The sequence below is a fragment of the Oryx dammah genome, unplaced genomic scaffold (assembly GCF_014754425.2).
Source record: "Oryx dammah isolate SB20612 unplaced genomic scaffold, SCBI_Odam_1.1 HiC_scaffold_11058, whole genome shotgun sequence".
Taxonomy (NCBI): domain Eukaryota; kingdom Metazoa; phylum Chordata; class Mammalia; order Artiodactyla; family Bovidae; genus Oryx; species Oryx dammah.
This window is the reverse complement of record NW_024080452.1, coordinates 502,769-515,055: the sequence shown is the minus strand read 5'-3', so window position 1 is coordinate 515,055 and position 12,287 is coordinate 502,769. Positions and strand designations below refer to the sequence as shown.

The 12,287-nt window shown below is 37.1% G+C and overlaps 1 protein-coding gene across 1 annotated transcript in view; it reads left to right on the top strand.

The window, feature by feature from the left end:
* Nucleotides 1-12,287, top strand: part of LOC120860378 (dnaJ homolog subfamily C member 13-like) — a 155,661-nt gene that overhangs the window by 88,909 nt on the left and 54,465 nt on the right. Inside the window, exons 27-31 of the mRNA XM_040236179.1 lie at nucleotides 3,294-3,398; nucleotides 5,544-5,746; nucleotides 6,798-6,882; nucleotides 9,735-9,889; nucleotides 10,562-10,607. Of these exons, the coding sequence (XP_040092113.1) occupies nucleotides 3,294-3,398; nucleotides 5,544-5,746; nucleotides 6,798-6,882; nucleotides 9,735-9,889; nucleotides 10,562-10,607 (594 nt within the window). The remainder of the gene's footprint in view (nucleotides 1-3,293; nucleotides 3,399-5,543; nucleotides 5,747-6,797; nucleotides 6,883-9,734; nucleotides 9,890-10,561; nucleotides 10,608-12,287) is intronic.

The following is a 12,287-nucleotide window of genomic DNA, read 5'->3' as shown; positions in this document are numbered from 1 at the left end:
CCTTCTCCTCCTCCAATCCATCTCAGCATCAGGGTCTTTTCCAGTGAGTCAACTCTTCGCATCAGGTGGCCAAAGGATTGGAGTTTTGGCTTCAGCATCAGTCCTTCCAGTGAACATCCAGGACTGATCTCCTTTAGGACAGACTGATTGGAATTCCCTGCGGTCCAAAGGACTCTGAAGAGTCTTCTCCAACACCACAGTTCAAAAGTGTCAATTCTTCCATGCTCAGCTTTCTTTATATTCCAACTCTCACATCCATCCATGATGACTGGAAAAACCATAGCCTTGACTAGATGGAGCTTTCTTGACAAAGTAATGTTTCTGCTTTTTAATATGCTATCTAGATTGGTCACAACTTTCCTTCCAATGAGTGAGCGTCTTTTAATTTCATGGCTGCAGTCACCATCTGCAGTGATTTTGGAGCCCCCCAAAACAAAGTCTGACACTTTTTCCACTGTTTCCCCATCTATTTCCCATGAAGTGATGGGACCAGCTGCCATGATCTTCGTTTTCTGAATGTTGAGCTTTAAGCCAACTTTTCACTCTCCTCTTCCACTTTCATCAAGAGGCCCTTTAGTTCTTCTTCACTTTCTGCCATAAGGGTGTTGTCATCTGCATATCTGAGGTTATTGATATTTTTCCCAGCAATCTTGATTCCAGCTTGTGCTTCTTCCAGCCCAGGGTTTCTCGTGATGTACTCTGCATATAATAAGTTAAATAAGCAGGGTGACAATATACAGCCTTGACGTACTCCTTTTCCTATTTGGAAACAGTCTGTTGTTCCATGTCCAGTTCTAACTGTTGCTTCCTGACCTGCATACAGATTTCTCAAGAGGCAGGTCAGGTGGTCTGGTATTCCTATCTCTTTCAGAATTTTCCACAGTTTCTTGTGATCCACACAGTCAAAGGCTTTGGCATAGTCAATAAAGCAGAAATAGCATTTTCTATTATTGGGTACAAGTAATAGTAATATAACACTTGAATTACAATGTATGGGAATACCAGACCACCTTACTTGCCTCTTGAGAAACCTATATGGAGGTCAGGAAGCAACAGTTAGAACTGGACATGGAACAACAGACTGGTTCCAACTAGGAAAAGCAGTACGTCAAGGCTGTATATTGTCACCCTGCTTATTTAACTTCTGTGCAGAGTACATCATGAGAAACTCTGGGCTGGAAGAAGCACAAGCTAGAATCAAAATTGCCGTGGGGAAATATCAATAACCTCAGATATGCAGATGACACCACCCTTATGGCAGAAAGTGAAGAGGAACTAAAAAGCCTCTTGATGAAAGTGAAAGAGCAGAGTGAAAAAGTTGGCTTAAAGCTCAACATTGAGAAAACGAAGATCATGGCAGCTGGTCCCATCACTTCATGGGAAATAGATGGGGAAACAGTGGAAACAGTGTCAGACTTTGTTTTGGGGGGCTCCAAAATCACTGCAGATGGTGACTGCAGCCATGAAATTAAAAGATGTTTACTCCTTGGAAGGAAAGTTATGACCAACCTAGATAGCATATTAAGAAGCGGACATTACTTTGCCAGCAAAGATCCGTCTAGTCAAGGCTATGGTTTTTCCAGTGGTCATGTATGGATGTGAGAGTTGGACCGTGAAGAGAGCTGAGCGCCTAAGAATTGATGCTTTTGAACTGTGGTGTTGGAGAAGACTCTTGAGAGTCCCTTGGACTGCAAGGAGATCAGTCCTGGGTGTTCTTTGCAAGGACTGATGTTGAAGCTGAAACTCCAATACTGATGTTGAAGCTGAAACTCCAGTAGTTCCCACCTCATGCGAAGAGTTGACTCATTGGAAAAGACCCTGATGCTGGAGGGATTGGGGGCAGGAGGAGAAGGGGATGACAGAGGACGAGATGGTTGGATGGCATCACTGACTCGATGGACATGAGTTTGGGTAAACTCCGTGAGTTGGTGATTGACAGGGAGGCCTGGCGTGTTGCAATTCATGGGGCCGCAAAGAGTTAGACATGACTGAGCGACTGAACTGAACTAAGGTACTATTCTGGTACACAAAATGTAATAACTCTCTAAATCCCGTAACAGCCCTCTCATTTTACAAATGAGGTAAAGGAACAACAGAGAGGTTAAGTATGTTTTCCAAGATACCTAATAATGGACAGAGCCAGAGTTAGAAGCCAGAGTCTATGTTCTTAACTACTTTCCTATACCTCTATGTGAATCTAACTGAAAACTGATAGTAATGAGGGTATTTAAATCATGTTTTAATAAAATATACTAAGTACATAAAAATTTTGTCCTAGATTCTCATAAACAATGGTATATGAAATTGAAAGAATTATCTGTCATGAGGGTAGTAGATTGAAAGTAACTATTTAAAAAAACTGAAAATCTTCCTGTTTAACTATTTGACCTCAGGTGTTTATTGAAATTTTCAGTTGTTGTAAATTTTTTCCCTCAAAAGAACTTTAATATTTTAAGCATTGTATTTTTGGTTAATGGCCCGTGTTTGATTATGTAACTATTTACAGTATTCTTCGCTACTAAAATTTTAGTGTCCTGATAATTTATTACTGGGTTTCCTTGGTGGCTCAGATAGTAGAGAAGCTGCCTGCAAAGCAGGAGACCCAGGTTTGATCTCTGGATCAGGAAGATCCCCTGGAGAAGGTAATGGTTACCCAACCAGTATTCTTGTCGGGATAATTCCATGGAGCCTAGTGGGCTACTGTGCATGGATTTGCAAAGAGTCCGACACTATGGAGTGACTAACACTTACTAATCAGGCATATAGATGTCTTTGAATTTAGCTTAGATTGCCAAGTGAATTTAGGAAACTGTTTACTTCAAATGCATAATAAGTAGCATTTTAGTACTATTAAATATCTAATTCTCAACTCTTAAAATCAGGTAATTTAAATTTTAGATGGATTTCTGCTACTGCTAAGTCACTTCAGTCGTGTCTGATTCTGTGCGACTCCATAGACGGCCCCCCACCAGGCTCCCCCGTCCATGGGATTCTCCAGGCAAGAACACTGGAGTGGGTTGCTGTTTCCTTCTCCAGTGCCTGAAAGTGAAAAGTGAAAGTGAAGTCGCTCAGTCAAGTCCAACTCTTCGTGACCCCATGGACTGCAGCCTACCAGGCTCCTCCATCCATGGGATTTTCCAGGCAAGAGTACTGGAATGGGGTGCCATTGCCTTCTCCCTAGATGGATTTCTAAAGATATATAAACTCAAGAAATTGGTACCGTTTAACTTTTTATGTTGTCTGTCCTCTTAGACTTCTGCCTTGAAAAATAACTAAATCCTTTTAAAACTTAGAGCAATGTGATTGAAGCTGCTCCAGATATGAAGAGAGAGAGTGAAAAGGAATGGTACTGCGGCAATGCAGACAAAGAAAGGAGTGGGCCATATGGATTTCATGAGGTATGTGTTTCAGAGAAACTTTTCATGGAAGTCTTAGCCTTTTTAATGTCCTCCTGTTTAGCACATATAGAGATGTGTAATATTTTAAATCTATGATTTAATTTACTGTCATCAGTTCTAAGGACTTCATTTCCATTTGAAAGACTCACATATGTAGACACATACACACACAACCATGTCTTCAGTTCTTAGTGTTAAAAGCTGTTGGGACCTCCATAGTGGTTCAGTGATTAGGGTTCTGTGCTTCCACTGTAGGGGGCCCAGGTTTAATCCCTAGTGTGGGAACTTAAGTTCCCCCATGCTATGGCATGATCAATCAATCAGTCAGTAAAAATATTTCAAGAGGAATGCATCCTCAGAATGCAATTAAACACTTTAAAAGCTGTTGTCATGGCATCCCTAATAATTATTAGGGAAATTGAAACAAAACTCAGTGAGATACACCTCACATCAGTCAGAATGACCATCATTAAAAACTCTACAAATAACAGATGCTGGAGAGGGTGTGGGGAAAGGGAACCCCTCCTAAACTGTTGATGGGGCTATAAACTGGTCTAGCCACTGTGGAAAACAGTATGGAAGTTCCTCAAAAAAACTAAAAAGAGAGTTGCCTCATGATCTAGCAGTCTCACTGCTGGGCATATATCCAAACAAAACTGTGATTCAAAAGGTGCGTGCACCTATATGTTCATAGCATCACTATTCACAGTAACCAAGACATGAAAATAACCTAAATGTCTGTTGACAGATAGGTGGATAAAGAATAACACATGCAACGCATGGTACATGGATACAGTGGAATACTATTCAACCACAAAAAAGAATGAAATAATGCCATCTGTAGGAACATGGGTGCAACTAGAGATGATCATACGAAGTGAAATACGTCAGAAAGAGATACTGTATATCACTTACACGTGGAATCTAAAACACGACACGAGTGAACTTATACATGAAACCTAAACAGACTCAGAGACTTGTGGTTGCCAAGGAGGGGGAAAAGTGGGGGAGGGCTGGATTGGGAGTTTGGAGTTAGCAGATGCAAGCTAGGGTATACATATAATAGAATGAATAAACAGCAAGGTCCTACTGTATAGCACAGGGAACTATGTTCAAGATCCTGTGATGAACCATAATGGAAAAGTATATGTGTATAACAGAATGTACTTTGCTGTAAAGCAGAAATTAACATTATAAATCAAGTATACCTCAATAAAAAAATTATTAAGAAAATAAAAATGATAAAGTTTTGAGGTAGTGCTCAGATTTTTAATGACTTTTATATAACAATAGCTATTTTAATAATTATGTTAAACGGCAATGCTTCTTTATGGTATGAACAGGTAAGTTTTAATATGCAGTCTTAAAGTCATTGAAAATTGCATATCCAGTCCAAGAGCAATTTCCATCTGAACATCTGGTGATGTTTGGTCCTTCCCTGTCTGTTTTTTTTTGTTTGTTTCTTGCTGCTGCACCAGGTCTTTGTTTCTATGCCAGGCTTTCTCTCGTTGTGCCAAGTGGAGGCCACTCTCTAGTTGTGGTGCATGGGCTTCTCAGTGCAGTGGCTTCTCTTGTGGAGCATGGGCTCTCAAGTGCGTGGGCTTCAGTGATTGCAGTACGTGGGCTCAATAGTTGTCACACACAGGCTTTTAGTACCTCTGGGCTTCAGTAGTTTTGGCACGTGGACTTAGTTACCCTGTGGCTTGTGTAACTTTCCTCGACTAGGGATCGAACCCATGTTCATTCCCTGCATTGGCAGGAGGATTCTTTACCCCTGGGCCACCTGCCATGCAGGGAAGTCCTGCCCTCTCATTCTTGACTTCCAGGCTAAGTTGGCATTTAGTCAAAGATAGTTTTGTAGAAGACCAGGCCTTCTGCTTATATGTAATTTGGCTGTTTATACTCTGCCTATGGTTTTTATTATTTCGTATGTTTCTAATGCTCTGCAGTTTAACCAAGTAAGTGGTTATTTTCTAATATTAAACAAATTTGAGTGCCTGAAGCCCTGCCAACAAAATCTGTTGTTTTCTAATAGTGAATTTGCATATATATTTCATAGCTTTGTATTTTTTGTGAAATAGGAAACATTAGCAAACTTCATTTTGTTTGGTCTGCTTGTAATAATGATGCCTTTGATTCATTTAGATGCAAGAATTGTGGACCAAAGGAATGTTAAATGCAAAAACCAGATGCTGGGCTCAAGGCATGGATGGATGGCGACCACTTCAGGCAATACCCCAGCTTAAGTGGTGTCTGTTAGCCAGTGGACAGGCTGTACTAAATGAAACTGACCTTGCCACCCTTATATTGAACATGTTGATCACAATGTGTGGATATTTTCCAAGCAGGTAAAATGTAACTGAATATTTCCATGGTTAACAGGGACTCTAAAACATGTTGTTTTCCTCATTTTTACGGATGTTTTCTAAGGCATTGGATTTTTATAGTGAGAGCAAAAGTTTTCCATTTGTGGCTTTTTGAGGGAATGCTGTTTTGAATTTTGGAGCTTCTTGAAACAAGATATAATGAAATAATTTGCAAATTTTATTGACAGGGTAGCAAAAAAGCAACTTCCTCTGGGAAACTTCAAATAATCTTACAAAATTAAGGTTTACTAGCTCTTCTCTATCAGCAGTACAGGTTGTCGTATTCATGTGATTGGGGTAGGAACATTTTGGAATAAACACTGTAGTTCATGGTAGTGCCTGCCCCTGATCTGTCAGGTTAATCGCTCCTGTTTTAAGAACCTGAGTCTAGGCCCATATCTTGCCCCACTTGACTAGTGAAGGTATCCAGTGATAGTCATAATTGTAACCTTACACAGAACTTTTCAATCTTTATACAACTTGAATATATATCATCTTGTTTTGTTACTGTAATAAAGATATTTTGTCATGGAATTTACTGATTAGTTGTTGATTTATGGCACTTGAGGCTTTCATAATTCCAGTTCTCTAAAATATGAATTCAGATCAGGCTTAAAAACATACAGTTAGTATTCAGAAGTGATGTAGCATAAAAATTAAGGCCTCACCTGGAAAATACTGAGTAAAGTTTAAATTTATGTGAAAAGGTTTGATATGCCCTTTGGGGGTAATAGCCACTGACAGTGTTTTGGATAACGTCAAGTTTTATCAGTTAAATAGTAAATAAGAACCTCTGGCTGTTTTAGGGTACTCTTTTTCAAGGAAATCTTATGGAAGGAAATGAAATCCTATAAGCAGTCAAATAGATTTAAACCAAAATACTTAATCATGTTCCCAGCTGTATGAGAGCTTAGTCTTCATTAACAAAAAAAATAAGGTAATAATGCTTCATGCCTAGTAGAATGTCACATGCTCTGAACATACAAATTTTAATAAATGTATTAAATATTGACCATAGAAAATATTTTTCTAGGGATCAAGATAATGCCATCATTCGGCCTTTACCCAGAGTGAAAAGATTATTGTCAGACAATGCTTGCCTTCCCCATATTATTCAGGTAAGTTACTTTTATGTAATAAACTAGGAATAATATTTTAAGAATCGTTTTCCCTTATTTAACTGTATTGTGAGTACCAGTCTTTGTTTTATTGTAGTCTGTTCCATTTTCAAAAAACATGAATTCCTGTGAAGGCTGTATATCCAAGAGCCTAGAATTGGGAAGTCTCCAGGCTCCAGAATTATTCTCAAAATGTTTTATTTATTATCTGTTCTTAAAAATCACAGCAACATAATAACTGAAAGGTGACATGCTCAAGTTCATGGTGCATGATGGTGTTTTTAGGGGTACTGTTTTAGGGAAGCATACAGCAGGCCACAGATGTAGACATACTGGGTTATATCTTAAGACATGGATGCAGCGGTCTTGTCAGCGTTTTGAGTCTTCTTTGTTACATGTTTCCATGGATCTCAGCTGATCCAGAGTATTGAGTTGAAATTATGTAGGATGTACTAAAGTGTCTTTTATTTATTCCTTATTGTTATTCTACTCTGTGGGAAATAAGCTGCCTAAACTCTAGATGAGCCCTAACTAAGTCTAGCCCTTGAGATTTCAGGTCATTGTTTTCCCTATCTATTGATTATTCTATTGTCAGATCTAATTTTTTATATTAAGCACACATTTTGTGACTTTAAAATATGTCAGTAACTTGTGCAGTTTGTATCTTTCAGTTGTACTTTGGTGTGAGAAGGGAGAGGAGAGTTACTCAGTATCATTTTATGTTCACAGATAAATAATAGGTGCCTGTGAAAGTCACTGGTAATGAAAAAAAACTTGTGAATATGACAGTGACAGGGCCCTATCAACTTTTAAAAAATCTTCCCCCAACTTCTGTTACTTAAGCATGCCAGCTTTTCAGTGTTCGTGCACTCTTCTGAAGAGCACTGCAGTTATTTCTTGCAGCTACTACCACCCTAGCCTAGATGTCTCTGTAGCTGCACATGTGACATGGTACAAGGGGAGGAGCTTGTTTTCCATCCTGGCCTCTCTCCTCATGTAGATACAGGACCATGCCTAAAACATCTGCCTCTGCCAAACATTTTCCAATACTTAGAAACTGAGAGGAAAGAAGTAGATGTAAACAAGTAGATGAATTTCGGGCCAGGAAGGATTGACTGGAAAACAAATTTTAAGAGATGTGATCAGCGTACCATGAAGTTTTAAGGGGAAGATATATTTTAATTAACCAAAAGTTCTTGGTAATATCTGCGTAAGTATCAATAGGATGATAGAAGAAATTTATTGATAAACCTAGCTGCTTTTAAGCAGTTTGTGCCTCCTTTATTTTTTTATACTGTTTAAAAAAAAGGTTTCTTAGAAGCTGTTTTTGTTTTCACTTAATTTTCTATATTCTGGGAGGCCTTATTCTTGCAAAGCATAGTTAGGCAGCTGTAGTGTTTTCCAGGAACATTTCTATCTACATTGCTCGGTACAGGTTTCTGTACATTATTTGACCATAAGAGCAATAACCAGTTTTACCATCTAATATAGCTTCAGGATTTTTGGAATGGTCTAGAATTTAGCAAATGAATATCCTGAGTTTTTTGGTATAGTCACTATTTCAGATATTGTAGGTTGTTACCTGTTAATTTCCATATTTTCGTTAGAGTGATATCTAATCTTAACACCATTAACTTTAGGAAAAATCCTATGTTACTGTGTCTCAGGTTTTCTTTTGTAAAATACATCATAGTACTATTTTACTATGTATAATCTAAATACCTTGGTGAATAAATAAGACACCAAAACCAGAAAAATTTAAATTACTTGAAGACATATGGTTATGCAGTCTCATATACTGAATCTAGAACTTTGGCCCCTAGTCTGAGCTAATACTTATTTTCATTATTGTAATTTTTTTACTGGTAGCGTTTGACTCCAAACTGGGGATTCCTCAGAAGTAAGTGTTCATAGCAAATTGAAATGTTACTTTGTTAAGATAAAACTTAATAAATTTATCAGGTTTAGTCATAGCAGTACTTGACACTTTTTTTTTTAATTAGTCCAGAGGCATTCCAGAGATGCCAAATAGTTCCTTCAGTATTGCTGGATCAGGTTTCTAGAGATGGCACCTCTTGGTACTGTCTGGTAGTAGTAGCCCTGCTGGTATTTGGTTACCCTCTTGCCTTGTACCTGCACTTGCACTATTTTTTTTAGTGCTATTCCACTGAAAGCTGTGCTCTGCTCAGTTCTTTGAATTCCCAAATAGTCTTCACAGGATGCTTCATTTCAAATCAACTGACCTGAAACTAACCCAAAGTGTAGCTACACTTCTTTTTCCTTTTATCATTAACAGAGAAGTCCATTCAGGAAGAGTCCTGCACAAAAGAACAGTTTTCCCTCTAATCAAACAAAACAGCTTCAGGCATGGTTGGGCTTTTAATGGCTAAGTTTTGATTACTTCTCTATTAATATTTTACTATCTCTGCATTAAATCTATAAAATATTTTTCAAATCTGCTTAGAAGCTGGTAGACAAACATACTGAGTCAGTCTGATTTTTATTTTACTACTTACTGCTTGGCTTCCCTCATAGCTCAGTTGATAAATCATCTACCTGCAATGCAGTAGACCCAGGTTCGAGTCCTGTGTTGGGAAGATCCCCTGGAGAAGGAAATGGCAACCCACTCCAGTATTCTTGCCTGGAGAATCCCATGGACGGAGGAGCCTCGCAGGCTACAGTCCATAGATCGCAAGAGTCGGACACGACTTAGCGACTAAGCCACCACCACCACCACTTTCTACTTAGGAGAAACTGTAACTTGAGCACATGAAATGCATAAACATGAAATGAATGATGATGTTGCAAATTTTAATAGCCCAGTAACAAAAACATTTTATTTCTTTTTTTAGCTACTGTTGACCTTTGACCCTATCCTTGTTGAGAAGGTTGCTATTTTGTTATACCATATTATGCAAGATAACCCACAGTTACCTCGACTTTATCTAAGTGGAGTATTTTTCTTCATCATGATGTATACAGGTTCCAATGTGCTTCCTGTTGCTCGGTAAAATTTGTTTGAAATTATTTTAATTGTACATGGACAGATTTATTAAATTTATATTTTGTGAGCATACCATTGCCTTTATTACATTTTTCATTTTAAGAGGTGTTTGTATGTCTGAAAATTTGAAAATTAGAAGATTGGCGAAAAGTTATTCAGAATCACACCATTTTACATCTAACATAAAAATTGTATCATCATCTAGTATTTTAATCATACAGATTTAATATATTTATATTGTTTTACATTTTGCTTTTTTCTTAAAATTGAGTAATTTTTATATTATATAATTCTAATATGACATCATTTAAAATTTTTTCTAATTCTTATAAATTCTTGCCTTAAATAAAAATTCAGCAGTTTGAGAATATAGATTTACAAGGTTAAGAACCTTTTATGGTTTTTATTTATAAAAAAGGTCTGGTCTTAGTCAGCGAGGTCCTACTATATAGCACAGGGAACTATATTCAATATCCTGTGATAAACTGCAATAGAAAATAATATAAAAAAAGAATATATGTGTATAACTGAGTTATTTCACCATACAGTAGAGACTGGCGCAACATAGAAAATCAACTATACTTCAAAAAAAAACAAACAAACCAGTCTTAGAAAATTAAGGGTATTAAATCTAAATCAGTTCCTGTACCTGATAAGTAGTTTTTTTTCCCCTAGATTTTTGAAGTACACACATACCAAACAGGCCTTCAAGTCAGAAGAGGTAAGCCAGATTAATCCTCTGAATATGGGACTTAATACTGGGGAACCTGTCCTGGCACTAACGTTTCCTAAGTTGTATATGTTTATTGGATTATAAGTTCTTGAAGGCAGATACTCTTTTATTCATATTTTGCTTTCCTTGTGGTACCTTGCACAAAGAAAGTCTAAGCTAATGTTTTAAAATAAATGTTGCCTATTAGACTTAATATTTAAATTATAGATGTGATTATAACCTGACATTTGCTATCTGTGAGTATAATTTTTCCCTTTGTGTAAAATGTAATTAGTAATGGTAAAAAATAATTCATTATATGGCTGAGTCTCATATAGTCAGCTCAGATTCAGTAAGACTTTCACATTCTTTTTGTTCAGATCCCAGTGTGGGAGAAGTGCTAAGTTTTTATTTTGAGGCTACTTACTTTTTCAGGTGCTCTCAAGTATGCCATTTTACTTGGGGAGGAATAATAGGAATATAAAAAATGAGACTTTATCCAGGTAGCTTTGACAAATGTAACTTTGTACCTACATTTTGCAGAAATGTTTACTGTAAATAAATAACTGAATCTTGTTTGAAATTTTGTTAGACTTTTCATGAAACATTGATTTTCAGATTTTATTGAGATTGGTATAAATCGAAACTGGACCTCTGTTTAAGAGACTACCCAAGGAGTGTTACATTACTTTGACAACAGACACAAGACCAAAACTGCATATTTTATACAGAAGCCAGTAAAACCCTAGAAAGTAATCTATCTATAATCTAATAATATTAAAGTGATGCCCATGGAAGTATGGTTTGCATAGCTCTATACAGATAGAAAATGAGAATAACAAGTTTCTTAAAAAGTTGCCTCTAATGCTACCACATTAATGCAACATAAAGCACTTTTGTCATTCTTTTTTTCCCCTTTTTTCTGTGCTTTTTCTGTGCAGTTATGTATACGTAATTTTTTTCAAATTTTATATTATAAAATCATTTCACCTAACTATTTTGAATAATTACAGCAAAACAGTATTTGTTTATAGCAGAACTCTAGATGTAGAACCAAATAATAGTATTCTAAAGGACAGAACAGCAGTTCTTCGCCTAAAAGTTTAACAATGAATTTATGGCTTTTATTAGTAAAAAGCCTGAGAATATTCATCATCTAATTTGTGCACTAAGTAGTAAAACCATATGTGGGCTTTTTTCACTTCTTTGTCAGATCCTAGAGGAACAAAACGTCCTCAGTTTGCCTAGAAGGAAATAAGAAAAGTATTTATAGTCCGTAGGGTTCCCCCTCGTACCCCCTCCCACCCAGTTAGGTAAAGAAATGAGTTTAAAAATTTACCATGATAAAAGTATGAACATTACCCTGACTCCATTTGGCCAACCAGAGAATATGAAGTTCTTAATACCATTAATTATAATTATTTTTAATAGAAATTCTCCATCTAAGTTTTAGCCACACTTCATGAGGATAGACTCTTTAAGATCTTGATTTTTCTAGACTTATTTTTGAAAACAGAAGCAAGTGTAGGTTGGGAACTACTGCCAACAGTGTAATAGAATAATTGATGTAAATCTTTGCAGGGTCACTACCATTACACATGGTCAGAGGCCAGATGCCCTAAATAATGTTGGCAGTACCTGACCCCTGAGGAGAATTAAGGCTGCTGCAGGGCTAGAGGGGATATTTCC